The following is a 21,638-nucleotide window of genomic DNA, read 5'->3' on the forward strand; positions in this document are numbered from 1 at the left end:
GGCCTCAGATGCATTTAGAACCTCAGCTGGCTTGTGCCAAGCTATTACCAAGGGCTCTTTCCCAGCAGGGTAGCCAAACATTTATATCATGTTTTTCACGGAAGTTGTCTTCCAGAAATGCCTCTTCTATGTCATAGTAACAAAAGATGCAGCTGAGAGGTGACATTGGAAAGGTGTTGATCTTAAGCAGCATGTTAGGCATAATAGCAGCAGCAAGTGGAACTAATCGGCAGGAACCCATGTTAGAGAGACACTTAAACCAATTTTTACCTAATTTAAGTCAAACCCTATTGATAAAACAGAGTTTAAGTACTTCCCAGTCTAGCAAGGCTTTTCTCAGGTCAGGACTTATATAACAGCTTAGCCTCCACTACCAATATCCGTATCTATTCCTCTGATACAAATAAAAATCCAGCAACTTTGTTTAAGTACATATAAAACTTCTATTCTGAGAAATAAATGTATTGATCATACGGAGATTTATCGCCTTTTGCCAATTAAGGGACTTTACAAATATGTGGGTTGGTTAGACTGTGGTATGTGTGATTGTCTCTGTGACTGTACCCAAGAACAGCATTGCTTCTGAAAAGTAAAAAAAACCTATATCCCTTTCCATGCTACTTTTTTCCATAGGGTATTTGGAGCCGCTATCTTTCTAACATCTACACTGAACATGTTCATCCCCTCTGCAGCAAGAGTGCATTATGGCTGTGTGATGTTTGTAAGGATTCTGCAAGGTCTGGTGGAGGTAGGAGCACTCACCATCTTAGTCCTTCCATACATCATTTGTTTTTGGAGATTTGGCTCTAAAAAATCATAAGATCTTTTGGTCAATTTTTCCAATCGATCTATATTTTTACTTGTTATTCATATTTAGGATAATAATTTTTTCACCATATGGATATATATTTTAAAGTTTGCTTAAAAAGAAATAAAAAGTTTAGGTTTCTGATGTTGCAGTTCAATCTATTTTAGCTTACTTTTGCTATCCACTGCATGTACAAACTAGCATTTTTACCCCAGAACATATTACCAAGTATTAGTGATTATGCAAATTAGTGATAACTTCATACCCAAACAGAGCTCTTCCAGGCTTACCAAACCCTTCCTACCTCATTCCACTGAGACAAACAAATAGACAGGTTGGACAGTATCAGCAACTGACTGAAGTAGGAATGCAGTGAAAGCAACTCATATGATGTGTGAAATGTCTCCCAGGGTGTCACCTACCCAGCCTGCCACGGGATGTGGAGTAAGTGGGCTCCTCCGCTGGAGAGAAGTAGGTTGGCCACCACATCATTCTGTGGTAAGTTGACACACTTATATGGTTTATGTAAGTACATATTCCTACTAGATGTGATTAGACATGATTTAAAAGAGAAATGCAAACCCTCTGCCCTTTACTGCACCTGCTCACATACTCATTGGGCTTGTACTCTGAGCTCAGGAGCCTGAGAATCTTTTTGTTTAATATGTCATCATTTTATCATTTAAAGTCAACCCTCAGAATGGCTCCCATAAGAAATAAAATGGGTCTAGAAGTGTCATAAGGGAAATAACACTTTTTTTTTTTTCCATTTGCTCCATCCTTAGAGATTCCATGTATTATACATATTGAATTGACCATCCTAAACAAGCATGCACTTTAAAACTATCTTAAAAGTACTGGAGTACTTTAGGCTGGCTGCTCTATATATTGCAGTGGAGTTGAGTAACTTATTGCCACTGGTTGTTCTGCTTCATTCCGCTTCAAATTATGATCAGCCTCGTGCTTTGCTGTCTTCTCTGGTTCCCTTTCCAATGCCGACAGCTGGTTTTCTGGTAGATGGCTTGCGGGAAATTTCAGATGACTTTGGTGAGAGGAACCAAGTGGAAAGATGGGAGAAATCAAACTCTCTCATTCTGTTTGGAGTGTTTCTAGCCTCTGGCAAGAGCTTTAAACCTCGTTGTGAAGCAGGGAGTGGGAAAAATACTGAGGTTTTACACCTTGTTCTTCAAGGAAGAAAACCTCTTGCATCACTAATGAGAAGGAGGAAAAAAAACCGGATTTTCTAATTTCAATTTAATTCTCCAGGTTGCAGCTTTTGCCACAGGTCACTCTGCGTTACCACAGTTTCTTTCCAGAAAAGATTGTTGTGAGTGTCACACCTGTCTGGCCCTTTCCCAGGTCTAGCTTGAGCTATCTCTACCTCATACACTCGCCTACCTAATGTCTCCATCTTCTTTCTGTAACCCTGCAATCTTTGATTAGCTGCTAATTCCAGGGAAAATAATAAATGTTCATATCTCTTTACCAGCTCCAGGCTTGGTTTAGGTATATGGCTAAACATAATGAAGGTAAGGCATAATCCAAGTATACTCCCTCTGCATTATTACCCTAAAAAGTCCAGATATGCAGAGTACAGTGTAGGAATGATTCTGCTGTAATTTCAGATGCACTGTGTTGGCAGTGAAGGAAAAAGCACTGCTCACTACTTCACTCTCTCATTTCCCTCTAAGACACTTTCATAATCTGTATTTGGTGTATCCTTTTCCTTTTCTAACAGGGGAATTGGAACAGTGAGTGGATGTCTAATAACACTGGAGAAAAATCAGAAACAGTAGGACTTTGAAGACTAAGCAATTCAGGAAGGTGGAAGAGAAAATAATGAAAATAAAGGCAGGTGGTGGGGTAAAGGCAGCTGACACTGAATGTCTGTGAGAGAGAATATTTAATAGAAATTGTAAAAGTCAGAGGAAAAATGAGTCTGTCCATTGGCAGTGGAACTGAAAGTCTAGGGAAAACATAGCACTAAAATACAGGAGAAGGGGTAAAAGGAGTGAAACAGGAGAAAGAAAATCAACTTTTCATATTATGAGAATTTGATTTTCACTATAGATTACTCCAGGATTTAGTGCTTACTTAGGTATTTCCATTTTCCGTAGAAGAACAGATCAAAAGAGAAGCCCCTCCACCCTCAATGCTCTGTCCTCAAAATCCTAGCACTGGGTAGACAAATATCCATCCTGCAGTGAAGCACCTTTCTTAGTGGCTACAGATCGCCAATACTTGCACTCGAAAGGTGCACAGGAACAGTGGAAAAAATAGGAAATCCCATGTTAACCAGGTTCCTGATTTCTCTGCCTGTATTCTTGCCCGGGGCTTTGCTATTGCTGTAGGAAAAATGAATTACGCAGAGAGGAGGGAGAAGGATCACTGTGAACCACTGCAGAGCAGTATTTGCTGATGAGTAAAGCATTACCAAATGTTCGTTAACAACGTATGTTATACTCTCAAAACTACAAGTACCTCATTTCCTAGAATAATTCAAAGCAATACTTCTCGCATTTGAAGCCACTGGCAGCTTCCTGCACTGAAACCAAATCTCCCTATTGCAGGAATTCTCCCTAAGCTCCTAATGAAAATTCCTTTCCAAGCATTTAGATGCTCATCTCTTTGTACAAGTCACTTGGAAACATCTTTCTTCAGCATTGTATATTTCCCAGTCAGAAACCTTGGCATAGATCACTTTATAATGCTTTTTTCCGCAGTCAACTTTTGGCTGTTTATTCCAGCTGTTGTTCATCCCATTGATAGGAATTAAACACGGTTAAACAGACTCAGGGTGTGAACAACCCCTCCACTAGCAGCACTTGTGGGATCATGGGGCTAGAGCCATGACAAAAGCCTCCCAGAATATCTACAACCATCAGGATCTCTGAACACCAGGAAAGATTCTGAAATTTGGGACATTAGCTTCTCTGGAGATCACCTCAGAGGCACAGGGTTAGGAGGGATTCTCCACTTCAGTGCATACAACTTATGTTTCCGTGGTGGTTTACCATCAGTTTCAGCTTTGCAGATCCCATTTACCTACGGAGCACAGCCCTTCAGGCTGCAAAATGAAACTGGTAATCCCACACCAGTGAGGGCCAGTGCTTCCCACCACCCCAAGATAAATTTGGCAGTTGCCATCCCATTGCCCATGTTCACAAGAAAGCGTGGTGCCAATCAGCCAGAGGCGTCCCTCCAGTTCTTCCCCCATGAGCACCTGACTGGATCATCTGCACTGGAGGCTGGGTTTTCCTGTCATAGCTGACATGTTTTCTTAATCCTTTTTTCTCCTCAGGGTCTTATGCTGGTGCAGTGGTCGCCATGCCACTGGCAGGTGTGCTAGTACAGTATATAGGTTGGTCATCAGTCTTCTATATTTATGGTGAGTTGCTTAACCTGCCAGCAGTTTTGTTAAACCTGTACAATGAGTATGGACCAAAGTTGTTTTGGGTAATGAAGATGTTGCAAATTAATATTAAAATTTATTCCCTACTTATTTCAGCTTCTGAAAGCTGTTATTTTGTAATCATCTGTTGTAAAATGTTTTAAAATTGTAATGACCAGGCTACAGCCCATGGTCACCCAGCGACAGGGTCAGATGCAGTTGCAAAGGTTGCTCTGTAGCACTAATACTCACATGTAAGTGTCTTGGAGTGCACACTGACAGCAAATGCTACAGCATATGCTGCTGATGGGGTGCCGAATGCCTCTAAAACCTTCTGCCCTGAGACATCTGCCCCATCCTGCCCACCCTCGGTAAGAGCAGTGCCACCTTTACAACTGCTCCCATCACATGGGTACAACCTCATGCCTGATCTGTGGTGCCTCGTGCTTTCCCTCGCCGTACATGGCAGAGCTGGCTCAAACCCGGCCTTGCACAGCAGCAACCCAGTTAAGATGGGATTTCTCTGGAGATGCAGAACGCACCATTTGCCATTGCAAGCTGATTTTGAAGTTCTTCTATGCAGATTGTGACCATGTTATGACAAATATGGTGTTTTCCTTCTCCAGGTCCCACATTAAACTTTGTTTCTGCCTTATCTCTGCCCCATGCATGTCACGTAATACAGGTGAAAAATGTTCCAATGATTTGCAAGCAGGCATACAATATACACAGAGTTACTTAATCATATTTTCTTACTTCCCTGAGCATATTTTCTGCACAGATTTGGTTTAACTGACTCTTGAAACAAACTTCAAGGCCGGTAGATACTGAAATGATGCTGTGTTGGTTTTTAAAAACTGAGCTTTGCTTTTCCTGCCTCTCCAGGAATGTTTGGGATTGTTTGGTACATGTTCTGGCTGCTTCATGCCTATGAGAGCCCTGCTGCACATCCAACAATAACTAATGAAGAAAGGATATATATAGAAACAAGTATTGGAGAAGGAGCCAGCGCTAGTGCAAGTGTAAGTAAAAAAGGCTTTTCTGGTTATGATTTGTGAGCTTTTTACACAAGATCAGCATGTGACTGAATGTATACTATCAGCTGCAGAAGAGCAGCAGAACTATTTGTTGTTGATGTTCAGGGGCTTTTCCTTTCATGAAAATTACAGGATCAGGCTCATGAATCTGGGCAGGACAAGATCAACAACAGGCAAAACACATTGTGCTGTGTCAGCTCTCAGTTCATAGGGTGTCTCTAATCTAGGGAGGGGAAGGAATTGAGGAGAGAGAGAACCACACACTGATATCTTTCTCTTGAGTAACTATCATGTTTGTTTTTAAAAATATTAATGGCAATAGCTAAAGAAGAATCTGCCTGCAGATGTTAAATTATCCAGCTGTATTTTGAAATCTTATTAAGGATGATTGATATTCTGAAAGCTTAAGGACAGGGCTTCTGCCCTGCTCACTCTCACAGCAGCTCAGCTCATTGTTTTAGGATTTCTCTCTCTGAGATGATCCTGGAAGATCCTGGAAACTTAAAACTAAAACCTATTTTCCCATCAAACTTCTCCTCCTTTCCTTAGATAACTCATTTTCACTAGTGGTGAGAACCAAATCTGTTTCTTGTTAAACTATTTCCTCTTGGCTTTTACTCTAGAACATTCTGGAGCAGCATAACTCCAGACACTTTTCTCTACATGTTTTGTGTAATAGACTTGCTGAGAGTATTAAGTACCAGTCTCTCCTTCTGGGCATGCTCCTGAAGTTTGGCTGGAGACACTCAGATCTTGGCTGGAGACACACACAGTTGTTCCAAGCCATGGTTTTCCCCTTGCTGTACAGTGGTTTTACTGCGTAGGACACGAGTACCACCACTGTGTTCATGCACAACCACAGGCATACACTTGCCTGTAGAACACAACTACAGTTTTTTAAAAAAAAGTAGAATGTCAATGTATATTGCCACAGTGACATATTTTGGCTTCTGATCTGAAGTCTATTATAAGTGAAAAGGCCACTGAAACTTTTTTAATTTTTTTTTTCTTGCTGTATGGAGTATTGAGGCATAAATAAAAACTGGAAATGCCAATAGCGAGCTGTAGAAATTAAATCTTCTACTATAAGGATTTTATTTTGGCTGACTGAAATGAATTGGGTTGAAGTGGGTAGCTGCCTGTTGCTGCGCTACCACATATTTCTTAACTTAGATAATCCTTTTCTCACAATCCTTTCAGCAGAATATCTCAAACTGCATCATGTCAAAAAGTGGGGAATAGCACAAACTATTCTCTAGTTTTCTTTGCTTCTGTTACTGATTCTGTTATCCCAATGGCAAGATTCCAGAAGACCTTGTGTAATTTCAGTAAGTAGAGTAATAATAGTAGAGTAGGCATCTTAAGAATCCTGAATATCTTAAGAAAGTTTCTTTACTTGTCTTTTGCCACTAATCCAGGAGATATCTTTCACTTGCATTGTAAGTGTTTTCAGTGCAAACCAGATGCAATGTACTGGATAGTCTGATACTAAAAGGTACTGGGGTCTTTATTCTGCTTTCTGCCTACTCATTTTTTTTCTTTTTTTTCCCCCCCCAGAAATTTAGTACACCCTGGAAGAGATTTTTCACTTCAATGCCAGTTTATGCAATCATTGTGGCAAACTTTTGCAGAAGTTGGACCTTCTACTTGCTCCTTATAAGTCAACCTGCTTACTTTGAAGAAGTCTTTGGGTTTGCGATAAGTAAGGTAAATGTCTGAGATGAAGCAGCAACGTCCAGACCTCACCCTAGGAAGTGCAGAATGCTTAAAGATTTCCAGGTCTCTGTGGAGTAATTACAGTAGATTATTCACAGTAGCTGGGATGACATGCTTCTGGTGATCTGATAGAAGGAAAAGTTTGTTAGCATCAAATTATTTAGCAAAACGAAAGAACTGAAAAGTTGTTTTGGGAAAGTTGATTAAAAAAACCCACATATAATGAAAAGCACAATGTAGTTAAATAGAAATGCATGTTTTGTTTAGTGCCAGCAGATTAGCATTACTTTCCAGGTAATTTTTATCCTTTTTTTTTTTTTAAATTTCATTACTTTCCATTGACAATGAGAGGTCAAATTCTGTATGAACTTATATTCCCTTCCACTGCCACTTCATTAAAGCCAATATTATTGCACTCCCTCTTCAGAGCATGAACAAGGACTTCAGAATATTTGTTCCAGAAAAGTTTTCTCAAAATCACTTTAAAGAAACCTTCTTGCTGTACTGTGAATTATTTTCAAGTAAGTGTAATCCTGCAAACTGATAACAAACAACATCATGGTCTGGGAGCACTAGTGTGTCCAAGTTCTGTAAAGCTGTCATGATAGCAATGATACTCTGAATGGCCAAGAGCAGCATGGAGGTGAAGAACATGGCTAGTAAGACAAAACAGGTTTGTTTATTCTGAATCGGCTTTCATAAATCTGAGAGTTGCACCTCTGTGTGCCTCACTAGTTAAAAATTAATGTAAAACTGACTCAGCGTCAATGTAAGGAGGTAGCATGTCCTAAAAAATAAACTCAAACTTCTCACTAAATTACTTCTTCAAAGAAAAGCTTCTGGAAAATGACGTCCTGGTCACTGGAACTCCACCAAATAGTCTTTTTGCATATCTGGGATAAGTACCAGAGCTAACAGAAACAGTAATAACCCTTTGGAGGAAAATCTGTCAAGGGGAAGTCACACTTGACCAACTAGATAAACTTCTACAATGCAATGACTGTCCTGGTAGACAAGGAGAGAACAGAGGATATTGTCTATCTAGTCTTTGATAAGGTCTTTAGCACCATTAGGGGAAGAAAGATGATTAAGGGAGTGGAACATCTCCCTTATGAGGAAAGGCTGAGGGAACTGGGTCTCTTCAGTATGGAGAAGAGGAGTCTGAGGGGTGACCCTATTAATGTTTACAAATATATAAAGGGTGAGTGTCAGGAGGATGGAGCCAGGCTCTTCTTGGTGACAACCAATGGTAAGACAAGGGGTAATGGGTTCAAACTGGAACACAGGAGGTTTCACTTAAATTTGAGAAGAAACTTCTTCTCAGTGAAGGTAACAGAACACTGGAACAGTCTGCCCAGGTGGGGTGTGGAGTCTCCTTCTCTGGAGACATTCAAAACCTGCCTGGACACCTTCCTGTGTAACCTCATCTAGGTGTTCCTGCTCTCCAGGGGGATTGGACTAGATGATCTTTTGAGGTCCCTTCTGTGATTCTGTGATCTCCCGTAAGATCCTCATAGATCCTCATGTTGATGTATGGGCTGGTTGAGCAGATAGTGAGGTGGATTGAAAACTGACTGAATTGCTGGGTCTAGAGGGTAGTGATCACTAGCACAAAGTCTAGCTGGAGGCCAGTAGCTAGCAGTGTGCCCCAGGGGTCAATACTGCATCTGATCCTGTTTGATATTTTCATTAATTATGTGGATGATGGAGCAGAGTGCACCCTCAGCAAGGTTGCAGATGACACAAAACTGGAAGGAGAGGCTGATATGCCAGAGGGTTGTTTTGCCATCCTGACAGATCTTGACAGGCTGGAGGAACCTCATGGAATTCAACAAAGGGAAGTGCAAAGTCCTCCACCAGGGGAGAAACAAACCCATGCACCAGTACATGCAGGAGGGCCACCCAGCTGGAAAGCAGCTTTGTAGAAGAGGACCTGGGGCTCCTGGTGGACACCAGGTTGAACATGAGCCATCCATGTGCCTCTGCAGTAAAGACAGTGAATGGTATCCTGTGTTTCATTAGGCAAAGTATTGCCAGCAGGTGGAGGAAGATGATCTTTCCCCTCTACAGAGCACTGATAAGGCCATACCTGGAGTATCGTGTTCAGTTCCAGGCTCTCTGGTACAAGAGAGACATGGATATACTGGAGAGAGTCTAATGAAGGTCCTCAAAGATGATTAAGGAACTGGAGCCTCTCTGGTTCCTATGAGGAAAGGCTGAGAGAACTGGGACTACTTAGCCTGGAGAAGGCTCAGGGGGATCTCACTGGTATTTACAAATACCTCATGGAAGGGTGCAAAGAAGTCAGAGCCAGCCTCTTCTCAGTAGTGCTCAGTGACAGGACCAGAGGCAACAGGAACTTTCTAAAACACAGGAGGTCCCATCTGAACATTAGGAAACACTTTTTTACTCTGAGGGTGACCAAGCACTCGCAGAGGTTGCCAAGAGAGGTTGCGCCTAAAGACATCCCGTCCTAAGGTCACCCAGGTCTTGGTTGCAGGTTCTGTTGGAGGAAAAGTTGACAATCCTCCCACACAAGGATCCAGAATAAAAATGTGTCCAGTGGGAGGGGTGGAGGAAAAAGAGGTGAAGAAGTATGGTTCCTGTTCTCCTCCCCCTAGCCCTTGAGGGAGGACGCAAGCCCTAAGCACTCATTTGTCTAATTGCAGGTTGGCCTTTTGTCAGCAGTTCCCCACATGGTCATGACAATCATCGTACCTATTGGAGGGCAACTAGCTGACTTCTTACGTAGCAGGAAGATTTTAACCACTACCACTGTAAGGAAGGTCATGAACTGTGGAGGTACTATTGGTTTCTGAAAATTTGATTTTTCAATTGTGCATTGGAGTTGATGCAAATATCATAGTTTGGTCCATGTTTAATTGTAACAAGAGGCAAATTACTCTAGATTGCATCTGCAGCTGGTTAATCTGAAGCATTTAGCAGAGAGCTGATGGTAAATGTTCTCACGGTATAAATCCTTGCTCATATAAGCATGTTTTAAAAAGCGAGAAGGCAAGAAGCCTGGTTAAAGAGGCACAGAAGACTAGTGTGATCAAATGGGCCTCGTCCTGTGAACTTGTACAGAAAAAGTTAACCATGTACTGTGGTGCTGGAGAGACTCTTTCCCAGTGGATACAGGTTGCAGTAGCTGGCACATGGGAAGGTGTTACTTCCAGAAAAACCCACTGACAAGTTTAGGCTGGAAGGGTTGGGTAAAAAAAAAAAAAAACACACATGGGACAGACACTCATTTTTACTTAGCACAAAATAATTAGTTTCCAGTTCAGTCACTAAACTCAAAAATCAATAACATCTACATGTAAGGAAGATACTAAATTAGAGCAAAAATTTCAAGGCAGATAGCCTATGGAGTCATCTGCCAGTTCCTGGTTTACGTTATTAATGGATGGCATAGGCTGCCTGGAACAGAGATGCCTGCAGTCAGAGATGCCATCAACTTGGCTACGCAGATACAACAGATACTCAGGGTAATTGTGCTTTCAGGGTGCATTTACAGTGCCATTAAAAACAAAACAGAACAAAACAAAACAAAAGGATTGTAAGGTTACATACTAGAAAATACTGTCTTGCAGTAATGGCAGAGATTGGAACTTCCCTGTGATACCCAGGGCTGTCCTATTTTGTTGGTGGCACCCTTGTCTGAAAAATGATTCTTTTGCTCCATTTGTCAAGGACATCTCAAATCTCTGCAACCACAAGAAATTGGAGGCAAAAAGTATTTTTCTCCTTTCTCTACCACATTTCTGAATTTTTCAGTACTTTGCACAGAGTCACTTTCTCATAGTTTCTCTGTGTTGCTCAGTGAGTTAATGCCACCAGTTTCTTGGGTCACTTACACAGCAATAAGGAGAAAAAAAGTATATTCTCAAACATGTGAATCCACAAAGCTGCCCAATATGTTCAAGAATAACTGTAAGATATGAAAGGATTTTGTCTCATTTTAAGTTGCTACTCTGGCTGGACCTTATTGGTATCTCTGTGACCAACAGTAATTCAAATGTAATTTATTTCCATGTGTTTCATTTGAAGGCTTTGGGATGGAAGCAACTTTGCTTTTGGTGGTTGGTTATTCTCATACAAAAGGTGTGGCTATTTCTTTTCTGGTGTTAGCAGTAGGCTTCAGTGGCTTTGCAATTTCAGGTAAGAGTTACTCTTATTATTGGTTTTACTATTAGTAATAAAAGTGATGTTATTATCCTCACTGTTGTTACTCATCATTTCAACTATTCTGTTTGCTCTTAATGTGGCTGTTTATGAGGTATTCCCTATTTCTTCCCCAATCAGAAATAATTTACTTCAGTGTCTATGAAACGTGTTGCACACAGGACACGGAGCTTTTGAAGAACCTGTTCTTTATTGATTCTGGTTTACATCAGTTTTGTGCTGTTATTTTCTAATATATTTTACAGTGCCAGCCACTTTTTCTTCTTGCATAAACAGTATCCCTAAAAGGAGAGAGAATTACTCTGGGATGATTAGTTGCTAAAAGGCTATCAGTTGCAACCCTGCTCCCAGCACTAGTTGCCAGTTTCTGCTTTCTAGGTCAGTTGTCTCTGTCCTGTCCTGTAACCAGCCCTTCTCCAGAACTGCCATTTCTAACACTTTCATGGGTCTCACCAGTTTCAGACTGACTTTTGTAGCTCCAAGAGCGCCATTGTTATTAAAACTCCCCCCCCCTTTTTTTTTTTAAATGAAGATGGAAGGCTATCAGCTAGCAGACTGCCAAGAAGATGGATTTATTGAGCAAAATTGACCAGCGAAATAACTGGTAGTCTTCAGTTGTTTCAGGATTATGCAGATGGGAAATAGTTTTGCTACTCACTTATGAGGTGCTTGCATAGCAGGCCATTCCTATCAATCAATTTTTATTGCAGTATTTTCCCAGTACTCAGCTTTTTACTGTATTAAATCCCATGGACTTGGAATTCATCATCCTTTCTTGTGATCACCCTTAGCTCACATGACTAATTTTCATTACCTAAGGCAAGATCTGATTTTCACTATTTGTTTTCATTTCTTAATGAAATATGTGCCCAGATGACATGCTACTGTAAGGGTAATTATTTTTTCTACTGCTTTATATATATCTATAGATAGATAGATACACACATAATGTCGTTAAACTGCTACTTAACGTACTGGAAAACATGCATTAAAAAACACTACTACCTAAATAAAAATATATCAGATATCTGACAAACAGGAGGCATTCATTCAATAATTGCAAATGTTTGCTGAACAGATACTTTAAACGAGCCCTAAGCAAACTGTATGTTCTATGAAACATCATCCCCACAGGTGGGGAAAAAGGAGGTTTTAAAAAGGAATAGAGAGTTGCAACATATCTTCCGTCTTTATCACAAAAAACATACTACCCTTCTTTCTCATATAGATGGTAATGGCTTCTTGAAGCTTCTTTGGCCAGAACAGATGTTGAAAGCGCAGTTGCCTGGTAGCGCAAATCTGTAGAGCTGACCATTGTCTGTCATTTGCTGTAGGATTCAATGTGAATCACTTGGACATAGCCCCACGTTACGCCAGCATTCTGATGGGGATCTCCAATGGCGTGGGGACGCTGTCCGGCATGGTGTGCCCACTCATCGTTGGTGCTATGACAAAACATAAGGCAAGCTTTCTTCATGTTTTCTAGGAGAAGGATTAGGTAATGCAACGAAAGTTAAGACATTTCAAAGCTTTCTTGGAACTCCATCTCATCATTGATCTCTGCAGCTGTTTTCAGGTCTTGTTCCTTTTGAACATTCAGTTTTACAATATCATGGGGTCAGATTCTTAGCTATTATAAACTAATTATCTGTGTAGGGAGATATTATTTTATACCACCAGAGGCTGGGTCTCTGCAGTATCTCTGTACTCCTGGGTAATGCTAATAGGACTTAGGAAACCGTCTACAATGCATCTTTGGTAAGGTTCCTAAGCAATCACTTGTTTACAACAAGATTAACTTAGTTGTTAAAGGAATTCCTGCATTTCCAGCTCATGAATATTTCACATGCAAGAGAGAAACTTCAATGTGAGAAAAAAAAATAAAAATCCCGTGTTTTATTTTATTAGTTGTTGTTAGGAAAAAAAATCTTCACAATGACTCATAAATTGTTCTATCTGTAACATCAGGAATAAAACACTGATGACAGTCATTGTTCAATATGTGCTAATTCATGGTCTATTTCAGAGATAATATTTCTTTTTATTGCAAACTTAATGAGACATACATGATTCTTTCAGACCCGGGAAGAATGGCAAAACGTCTTTCTAATCGCAGCGCTGGTGCATTACAGTGGAGTGATATTCTACGCTATCTTTGCTTCTGGGGAGAAACAGGAATGGGCTGACCCTGAAAACCTCAATGAAGAGAAATGTGGCATAATTGATCAGGATGAACTAGCTGAAGAAACAGAGATGAACAATGAAAATTTTGTAAGTCCAAAGAAAACGTACGGTGCTACCAGTCAAAACAGTGGAGTACAGAGAAGGGAATGGAGAAAGCAAAAGCAAGTAACTCAAGACATGGAAGAACAGACTTCTTATCATTATGAAAATGGAAATTTTCAAGATTTGTCATAATACTTGAAATTGTAAGGTTTGTATAGCAGCTACTCCCATCCCCCCATTCTGCCTAGCTGCCCCAGATCATCTGGTATCCATATTTATTTTCTTATTCAATTGTGTAACACCTGGCCATGTGGCTAGATGCAAGGGGTGGTAGTTCTCTTCTAATAGTACGGCAGAGGGTTAACAACGAAGGGACTGGGAGAAGTGATACTGAATCCTTACTCAGCCATTGTATCACCTTGGGAGGACTCATTAGGAGACAATCAGCCCTGGCAGGGATCCTGCTTGGTGCAAGCCTATGGTTGTAGGAGCAATGAGTGCCCTCATCTTCTTGCCTGAAGAGAGAAAGGACAAGATTGTAGCAGGTGGTGGTTCCACAGTGATATGTGCTATTATGGTGGCTCCAGTGGCATGAAAATTCTGCCCTGAGTGGCCTTGCTTTGCCTTTTTAGGCTTTTGAGCCGCTTAACCGATGTGAAATTGCAAGCTCATGCTGAAAGAAAAGTAGTTTTATGGCAGTAGACTGTAATTAATCACTAGTGGTCAGTCAACAACAGGAAGAGGAACAGGTAGCAGAGATGGCACAGTATTGCTCCAACAGTTCCTTCAGACTGATTGACAATCTGCTTTATATGTGTAGCCCACAGAGTCTGGATAAGGCAATAAAATGGATACTTGTGAGATTTCATCCCCTACAAAGATTTTGTGCTGGCATGAAATAATTTTGAATACAAAATCATCGTTAGTGATGCAATATTATTAATCCTTATGAAAGGAAATCAGTCCTGTTGGGATTAAGTTTCTCATTCAATTCATTATTGTGAAGTAACTTGAATATATTTTTCTAGTATTACACAGATAGAGTTACTGGCCTCAACACCAACAGCCCTCATCTAGGTAAATGAGCTTACTTACAGGAGTAAAGTCTTTAGTTCTGGATCTGTAACTTTTCGATGCTTGAAGTCTTGCTGTTGCTACAAATGAAGTACTGTACTATTTGAGAGTTAACAGACTACCTGTGTCTGAAAGTAATTTTCTTTTGCCATTGTTAAATGTTTGACAGTATAAAGTAGATTCAGCCTTTTTCTACCATTTTTAGAATCAAACAGTGGAGCATGTTGTATCATCTCAAGCAGTTAGCTGCAACTCAGAGACTTGTTGTGGTATTAACACTCTCTTCAGAATACAGAATTTCAGTAGGCTGTGATTTAATTTGTCTTTCATTATGTTCACTGCCTCATTAAATTCAAGTGATTTTAAACCTAGCCTAGCCTACGCTGTGCTTTGTGATGTTTCAGTATTATTGTTCTCATGTACCATACGTAGCCACTGTGATGCACAGGAGATTTGAACATTTATAATACGTTTTGCTATTTTGTTGAAATGCAATTGAATACCATGAGTGACATTACACTTGTACATTCATTTGAATCCATGGATGACTTACCTTCCCTACAAATGTAATTAAACAGGGAGACCAGGAAGTTAGCTCACTCTCTTTTCACGTCTCTGGTTCCTTTTCTACCTCGCAAAATCCAACCTACAACTATATATGGATGAGAAGTACGGTGAATGGATGCATGCGTAGTTTGACTCCAATGAGGATTTTTAATTGCTATCAATCAGCAGATAATCTCATTATATGGGTATTGTTATGGTACAGCTTAATCCTAACTTGATCCAATACAGTTTATTGATAAGCCACTCACAAAAAAATCATCACTTTACTATGTTAGGACAGATTATTTTTTTTTTTTAATGTAAACTTCAGTTTAGATTAGATTTGCTTATTTCACTACTGGCATTTAGAACGGGTATAAGAAAAAGTCTTATTTCTTGCAGGTTATAGTCAACATTTGGGGATTTAAGTGGCAGGAGCCTGAGTCAAATGTTCTCACCAGTTTATCAAAATAGCTGGACCAGCTGCTGTGAAATTATTTTGCAATGTTCACCATTTCTGAAAGAGAGACGGCCACTTCTTTGCATATGGAAAAATCAATCAGCTTCTTCCTCCCTCTCCAATCACATGTAGTTACTATAGAAAATAGGGAAAATTGTATTATGAACGGACTTAATTTAAGAATTCCTGTATATATAATCTGGTAAAGAGAAAAGAGTAAGAGAATCAGCTGGCCTTACTAAAGAGAGGACCAGACAATGGATTGTTCCAGAAACAGCAATGTTTTCTGAGAAGAATCATCGCCTTTCCAGTAATGATAAAGGATAACCTTCCTGTCCCACTAAGAGGAAGACAAAGGGAGTGGATGTCGTTGTTATGACAAAGAACTACAAACATCCTGGAAGTCTGGGAAATCGCCAGCCGGCATGTAAGAGCTTGGTTGCCTCTGTGGTTAATGTAGCTGCTATTTCTCATTTGTTTTATATTGGAAAAGAGATCTTAAGCAAGCTAGATGAAGAGTCAGCTCTCCATAATGTGAAATGGTAGGACAGACCACAGAATATTAAGTCAAGTCTGAGAAGGGAAAAACCAGGACAATAAGTCCTGGATGTATGTTGTTCAGTGTTGTTATTCATTGATCTTTCTTAACAAAGAAAGCTGAAGCTCTTATTTCCTTGGCATCTGATGTTTTCCAGGCACTACTAGCAGAAGTTTAATCATAATTGATACTCCTCTTTTATTTATGTAAGAGTTAAACAAAATTTTCCTTGTAGTGAGAAAGGAAAAATTAATGACAGAAACAATGAGAATTCACCTGAGTAGAAACTTATCCAAGGAAATAATCACTTGATCCAAAAGAATATACAGACTTCTGGGTAAAAAAGGGCATCCAGATGTTAACAAAGTGCCAGAAGGAGTCTCATGTGTGTAACATAATTATTTTGAAAGTAGCAAGGCAAAAATTAATTCAAAGTCAAGCAAAACGTGTCATGGTTTCACATTAATGTTTCTAATTGACTCCTGTTCTCAGATAGTTACAGAGATCTTTAAGTTTGGTCATTATTTTCAGGATTTTTAAAGGAAAACTTTGTAAAAACCTATTTTACATTAAATACCTTAATGTGAGGCTGCTTTTTAGTTATTCATATTTTTTAGAGAGAGGAGTGAGTACTTCTTGTGGTTAAAAGAACAGAAAGTGGAAAAGAGAAAAAAAAAAAGGCAAGTTGAAGACAAGAGTCAATACAGATAGAGGGCTGAGAATGGACAAGAAATCAGCTTCCCAATCCTGGAAAAAGAACTTGGAGTTCTCTAGGTTTTTGAGCTAAAAACCTACAAGATGGGTCAAGACCTGTTATTCTGCATCATCCCAAGGTTCAGGGAGTTCACTCAGGTCCCATTTTAAAGCTTAACTCTCATGAAATCAGAAATAAATGCAGAGATGAAAACCTCCACTTTCTTATGTCACCCGAATTCGTATGTTGGATTAAATAACACTAGTTAGAAAACACCACTAACACTGCTACAGCTCTATGTGTACATGAAGAAGACAGTCTGGTAAGCGTCTTAGTAAAAATGCTTTTAATTACTCACATACTGATATCAGTTATTTCTTAACTTCCATTTGATAACAGTGTTTAGCTGTGACAGGAAATATTGTCCCTTTTTTATCTCAGCATTTTTTGGTTTTAGTGTTTATGCTGCTTATCATTTTTACAGCTCTTCTATACGCAAAATTCCATAAGTAAAGAAAAAAAAAATGTAAGAAATGTAGTAAGATTCTGCTTCTTTGTGCTGACTTATTAAAAATAGCATAATAAAACCCAGCCCATATATCCCCAAGAGCATACCATTTGGATATTTTAAGTCTCCATCAAAACAAAAGCTTGACTTACTTAACTTTTTTCTTCCCCTCGTTTAATTAGTGTATCGCATATCTGCAGCAGCCAACAGACTACATTTGTTTATATATAACCGCATTTTTCTGCTCAATAAAGTCAGTGCCCAGACTCTTGCTGTACAAACTTTTGGCATCTACTTTACTCCTTGTTTTAGGCTTAGTTCTACCTGCACAATAAATTCAGAGCTCCTTTGAGCAGGCCACGGCTGTTTTATTAAATATGTGTTAGGAAAACACTGGAACTAATTAAAAATAAACCTCTGTTAGATCGTAGCTGTGGTTGCCCAGAGGTGTCTCATGAATCTTTCGAGCACCGGCATCAGGAAAACAAAAACTTCTGTAAACAAGGAAATATTTAAGATACCAAATAATTAAAGCTCTGTTCTCAGGAGCTGGCAGTCACCACCAGAAGCACCATGCCAGGTACTTGCTATCTGCTGGACATAGCTGTAATGAACAGCAAGGGAATTAGTCAAAGAAACTTGCTGATTAAGATAAGGGAAATGGGACTTCCTCTTGTTTTAGGGAGGGGACTTTGATCCCATCCACTTGCTCCCTGCCACCTCCCAATGCATGGATTCAGAAGAAAGATTTCTGTATGTCTGGAGAGTCCCAGTGTACGCCCTGACAGTGTTCATTTCTGTAGCTCGTGCTGGTAGAAGTCTGCAGGGAAGTTGGTAGCAGCTTATGTGTCCCTGCTGATACATGGTGGGAAAAGGCAAATCATAATACTAACATGTAACCTGAATTTAGAAGTGAAAGACATTAACATCAAGGACAAAACAAGTGAATGACAATTAATTTGAATGGGTGCAATGTTACTCCTGTGGAGTAACATGGGGCAGGCAGGGCCAGATTGGAGCAAGCCCAGCAGGTAAGTTTTCCCTCAGCACGGGAATGCGATATCTTCTGTCCTGCACTTTTCACTTCCTGTTTCCCATTGCTTTGCACTGGCTGCAGCTTTACCTGTTACAGCGCTTTGGGCATGGTACAGAAAAGAGCTGCAGTTGCACTGAACTCTTATCTTTAATCTGTATTTTCTTGTTTTCACATGTGGCTTCTGACCCTTGCTAACTCACGGAATGGTTCAAGAGACCCTGAGGCAACACAGAGTCAATAATAGCAAGGGTTTGTTTTTTCAGCAAACGTCCTATTTTTTTATTCACGCCAGAAAGAGGGACATTTTGGGCTGAGGTTCCTGGTCACAACAGCAGCTGCAGCAGCCGGGCTGTGGCAGGTATCTGAGGTGTTCCCCTGCTTGGCCAGAGGTCAAGGCCACACTGGGCTGCTCTGCACCCTTTGTTCTACCAGAGCACAAGGGGAAACGTCACACTTGGACAGAGCTGGAGGGCAAAGTCACTGGCAAAACTGGGAGGGAAACTGCAGTCAGGATCCCTGTCCTTTATCCTTGTTGACTGCATCAGTTACAGGAACTGCCAGAACATGAGAAGCAGCCGGTGTTTCTAAGTTGTTTTCTGCATTCCTTATCCACAGTTTTAGTATTTCCAAGCAGTCACTTCTATCTCAATTCCTTTAAAAGCGGTGAGCAGCTGAAAATGCCCCTTGCTGACTGGCACCCTCTGCTGCTGTATTTGCTTATGACAAAGGACAGCTCACAATTCCTCCTGTCTTCTAAACTGTGTCCCAAGCTGAGCACTCATTCACCCCACTGCTCCCAGTCCATCCCTGTGTCGCCACTCTTGAGCTGTACCTTTGGCCCATGCACTGCTCTGCACCTAGCCCCCTCCATGTGTGGAAGGGAAGGACATATTTTTAACCCCTGCTATGCAGGAGGTTGAATGACTTGAGCCAGCTCTGGTGGATCTTCTTCTCCTTTACACTGCAGGGTCTCCAGAAATTGCAGCATGCATAGTGCAGGGGTGAGGGCAGGCCCAAAGCCCACTGACCTGCTGGCTCTCTCGTGCCATGGTTCAGGCAGGAGGATTATCTAGAAGTTATTCTTGGGCAATTTTATGTCTTTCAGAGAAGAGATGATGATGACTTGTGCCAAGTATTGGGAAAGACTTCCTCAAAGTTTAACAAAAGAATCAATCTGCCTCTTCAAAAAAACATGTAGGATAAGTTTTTTAACAGGCTGTTCTCTGGTTTGTGTCAATGGCTACGATTGGTTTTAGAGGATACAGACACGTGTTAGCTTGAAAAAATCACAGGATGTTTCAAATTACTGCAGCAGCTGAAGCTCAGCAAACCCTCCAACCCAATGCACTACACATGCAGATTTTGTCATCAGGAATGCTTGGTATGAATCCTTCTAGGAAGCATAGCATTTCCTTCATTAATACTTTCATTAGTGCTTCCCACAAGAAAGTATGAAAAGCTAAAGATAAGCAACTAAAATCTGTCAAACTTGTGGATAGTTTGAGTTTCTGTACCTGGTTTGCTTCCCATAGCGTGAGTAGGCTTAACATTTTAAATTATTTTCTGATGCTACATTTCCTTCAGGGAGCTGGATTTCTGTACGTAGTGTCTTAGTGAAAGGTGCCCAGATTAATTTGGTTACTCCACAACACATCACTTCTTACAGCATCACAGAATAGTTGAGGTAGAAAGGGACTTCTGGAGATCATCTAGTCCAACCCCCTGCAAGGTCAGCTATAGCCATTTGCCCAGAACTGTGTCCAGCCACGTTTTGAATATTGCCAAATGTGGAGACTACACAATTACTCTGGCCAACTTGGTCCAGTGTTTGGCCACTCTCACAGTGGAAAAAGTTCTTTCTTACGTTTAGATGTTGTTTCCTGTATTTCAGTTAATGCATGCTGCCTCTTGTACTGCAATTGAGAAGAGTCTGGCTTCATTTTTTTCCCCCCATCAGGTATTCATACACATCAATAAGATTCCCCTCGAGCCTTCTCCAGGCTGAACAGTCTCAGCTCTCCTAACCTTTCCTCAGATGCCAGGTGCTTCAACTCCTTAAACATTTTCATGGCTCTTTCCAGTAAGTCCATGTCCTACTTGCACTGGGGAGCCCAGAACTGGACCCAGAAATCCAGAGGGATCTCACCAGGGCCGAGCAATGGGGAGGGATCACCCCCCTTGACATGTTGGCAATGCTCTTCCTAATACAGCCCAAGGAGCTGCCTTGAAGGCAGATTTCTGGCTCATATTCAACTTGTTGCCCACCAGGATGCCCAGGGCCTTCTCTGCTAAGCTGTTTTCCAGCCCACCAGTGTCTACCGATGCAAAGCATTATTCCTCCCCAGGTGCAAGACTTGAATTTCCCTTAGAAGAAGTTCATGAGATTCCTGTCAGGCTGTTTCTCCAACCTGTTAGGGCTCCTCTGAATGGCAGCACAATTAGCTGGTGTATCAACCACTCCTCCCAGTTTTGTACCATCTGCAAAGCTGTTGAGGATGTGCTCCCTCTCATCATGCAGGTTATTAAAGGAATGTATACTGGTCGCATTATTAACCCCTGGGATATACCACAGGTTATTGCCTCTAGCTGGGCTTCATGCTGCTAATCCCAAAACTTTGAGACCAGCAGTTTAGCCAGTTTTAAATCCAGTTGACTGTGTCCTTATCTAGTATGTACTTCATCATTTTGTCAATTAAGTTGTTATGGGAGACAAAGCTGAAAGCCTTGCTAAAGCTCCCCCCTTGTTCACTGATCTGGTCTTCTTGTCTATCAAGTTCATTGCTTTCTTCTTAAATATAGAAGTGATGTTCGCATTTTTCCCCATCATGAGAAACCTCTCCCAGTTGCTATGACCCTTTAAAGATCATTGAAAGTGGCTTCACAGTGATATCAGCAGCTCCCTCAGCACTCTTGGTACATCCCATCAGGACTCATGGACTTGTGCATGTCCAATCTGTTTAGATGTTCCCTATGTTGAGTCTCTTCCATGGTCAGTAAATCTTTCTTGCTTTGGACTTTCATACTGGTCTCAGAGACGTGGGTTTCCTGGAGGCTGGTCTCACTGGTAGAAGACTGAGGAAAGGAGGCATCAAACACCTTGGCTTTCTTAATATCCTTAATCAGCCAGTCCCCTGCCCCATTCAGCAGCAAGCCCAGATTTTCCCTAGTTTTGTTTTTGCTGCTGATACACCTGAAGAAGCCTTTCTTTTTGCCTTTCACATCTCCCACCAAATGCAATGTCAGGTAAGCTTTGGTTTTTGGCATGTTTTGCATGCTCTGTATTCCTCCTGGGTCATCTGACACTGCTTCTACCACCTGTATGCTTATTTTCTGTTTGATTTTAGTTGGAAACTCCTTGATCACCCATGTGTGCCTCCTGACACCTTTGTTTAATTTCCTGCTTCTCTGAATGGACT

General features: G+C 40.8%; 1 protein-coding gene across 1 annotated transcript in view; it reads left to right on the forward strand.

The window, feature by feature from the left end:
• The window catches only part of SLC17A8 (solute carrier family 17 member 8), a 30,241-nt gene extending 15,546 nt beyond the window's left edge, over window positions 1-14,695 (forward strand). The window contains exons 4-12 of the mRNA XM_065850161.2: window positions 634-748; window positions 1,219-1,306; window positions 4,110-4,196; window positions 5,085-5,221; window positions 6,794-6,943; window positions 9,622-9,754; window positions 11,006-11,116; window positions 12,475-12,602; window positions 13,220-14,695. Coding sequence (XP_065706233.2) covers window positions 634-748; window positions 1,219-1,306; window positions 4,110-4,196; window positions 5,085-5,221; window positions 6,794-6,943; window positions 9,622-9,754; window positions 11,006-11,116; window positions 12,475-12,602; window positions 13,220-13,558 — 1,288 coding nt within the window. The 3' untranslated portion in view covers window positions 13,559-14,695. The remainder of the gene's footprint in view (window positions 1-633; window positions 749-1,218; window positions 1,307-4,109; window positions 4,197-5,084; window positions 5,222-6,793; window positions 6,944-9,621; window positions 9,755-11,005; window positions 11,117-12,474; window positions 12,603-13,219) is intronic.
• The last annotated feature ends 6,943 nt before the right edge of the window (window positions 14,696-21,638 follow it).

This window comes from Patagioenas fasciata, chromosome 1 (assembly GCF_037038585.1).
Source record: "Patagioenas fasciata isolate bPatFas1 chromosome 1, bPatFas1.hap1, whole genome shotgun sequence".
NCBI classification, from domain to species: domain Eukaryota; kingdom Metazoa; phylum Chordata; class Aves; order Columbiformes; family Columbidae; genus Patagioenas; species Patagioenas fasciata.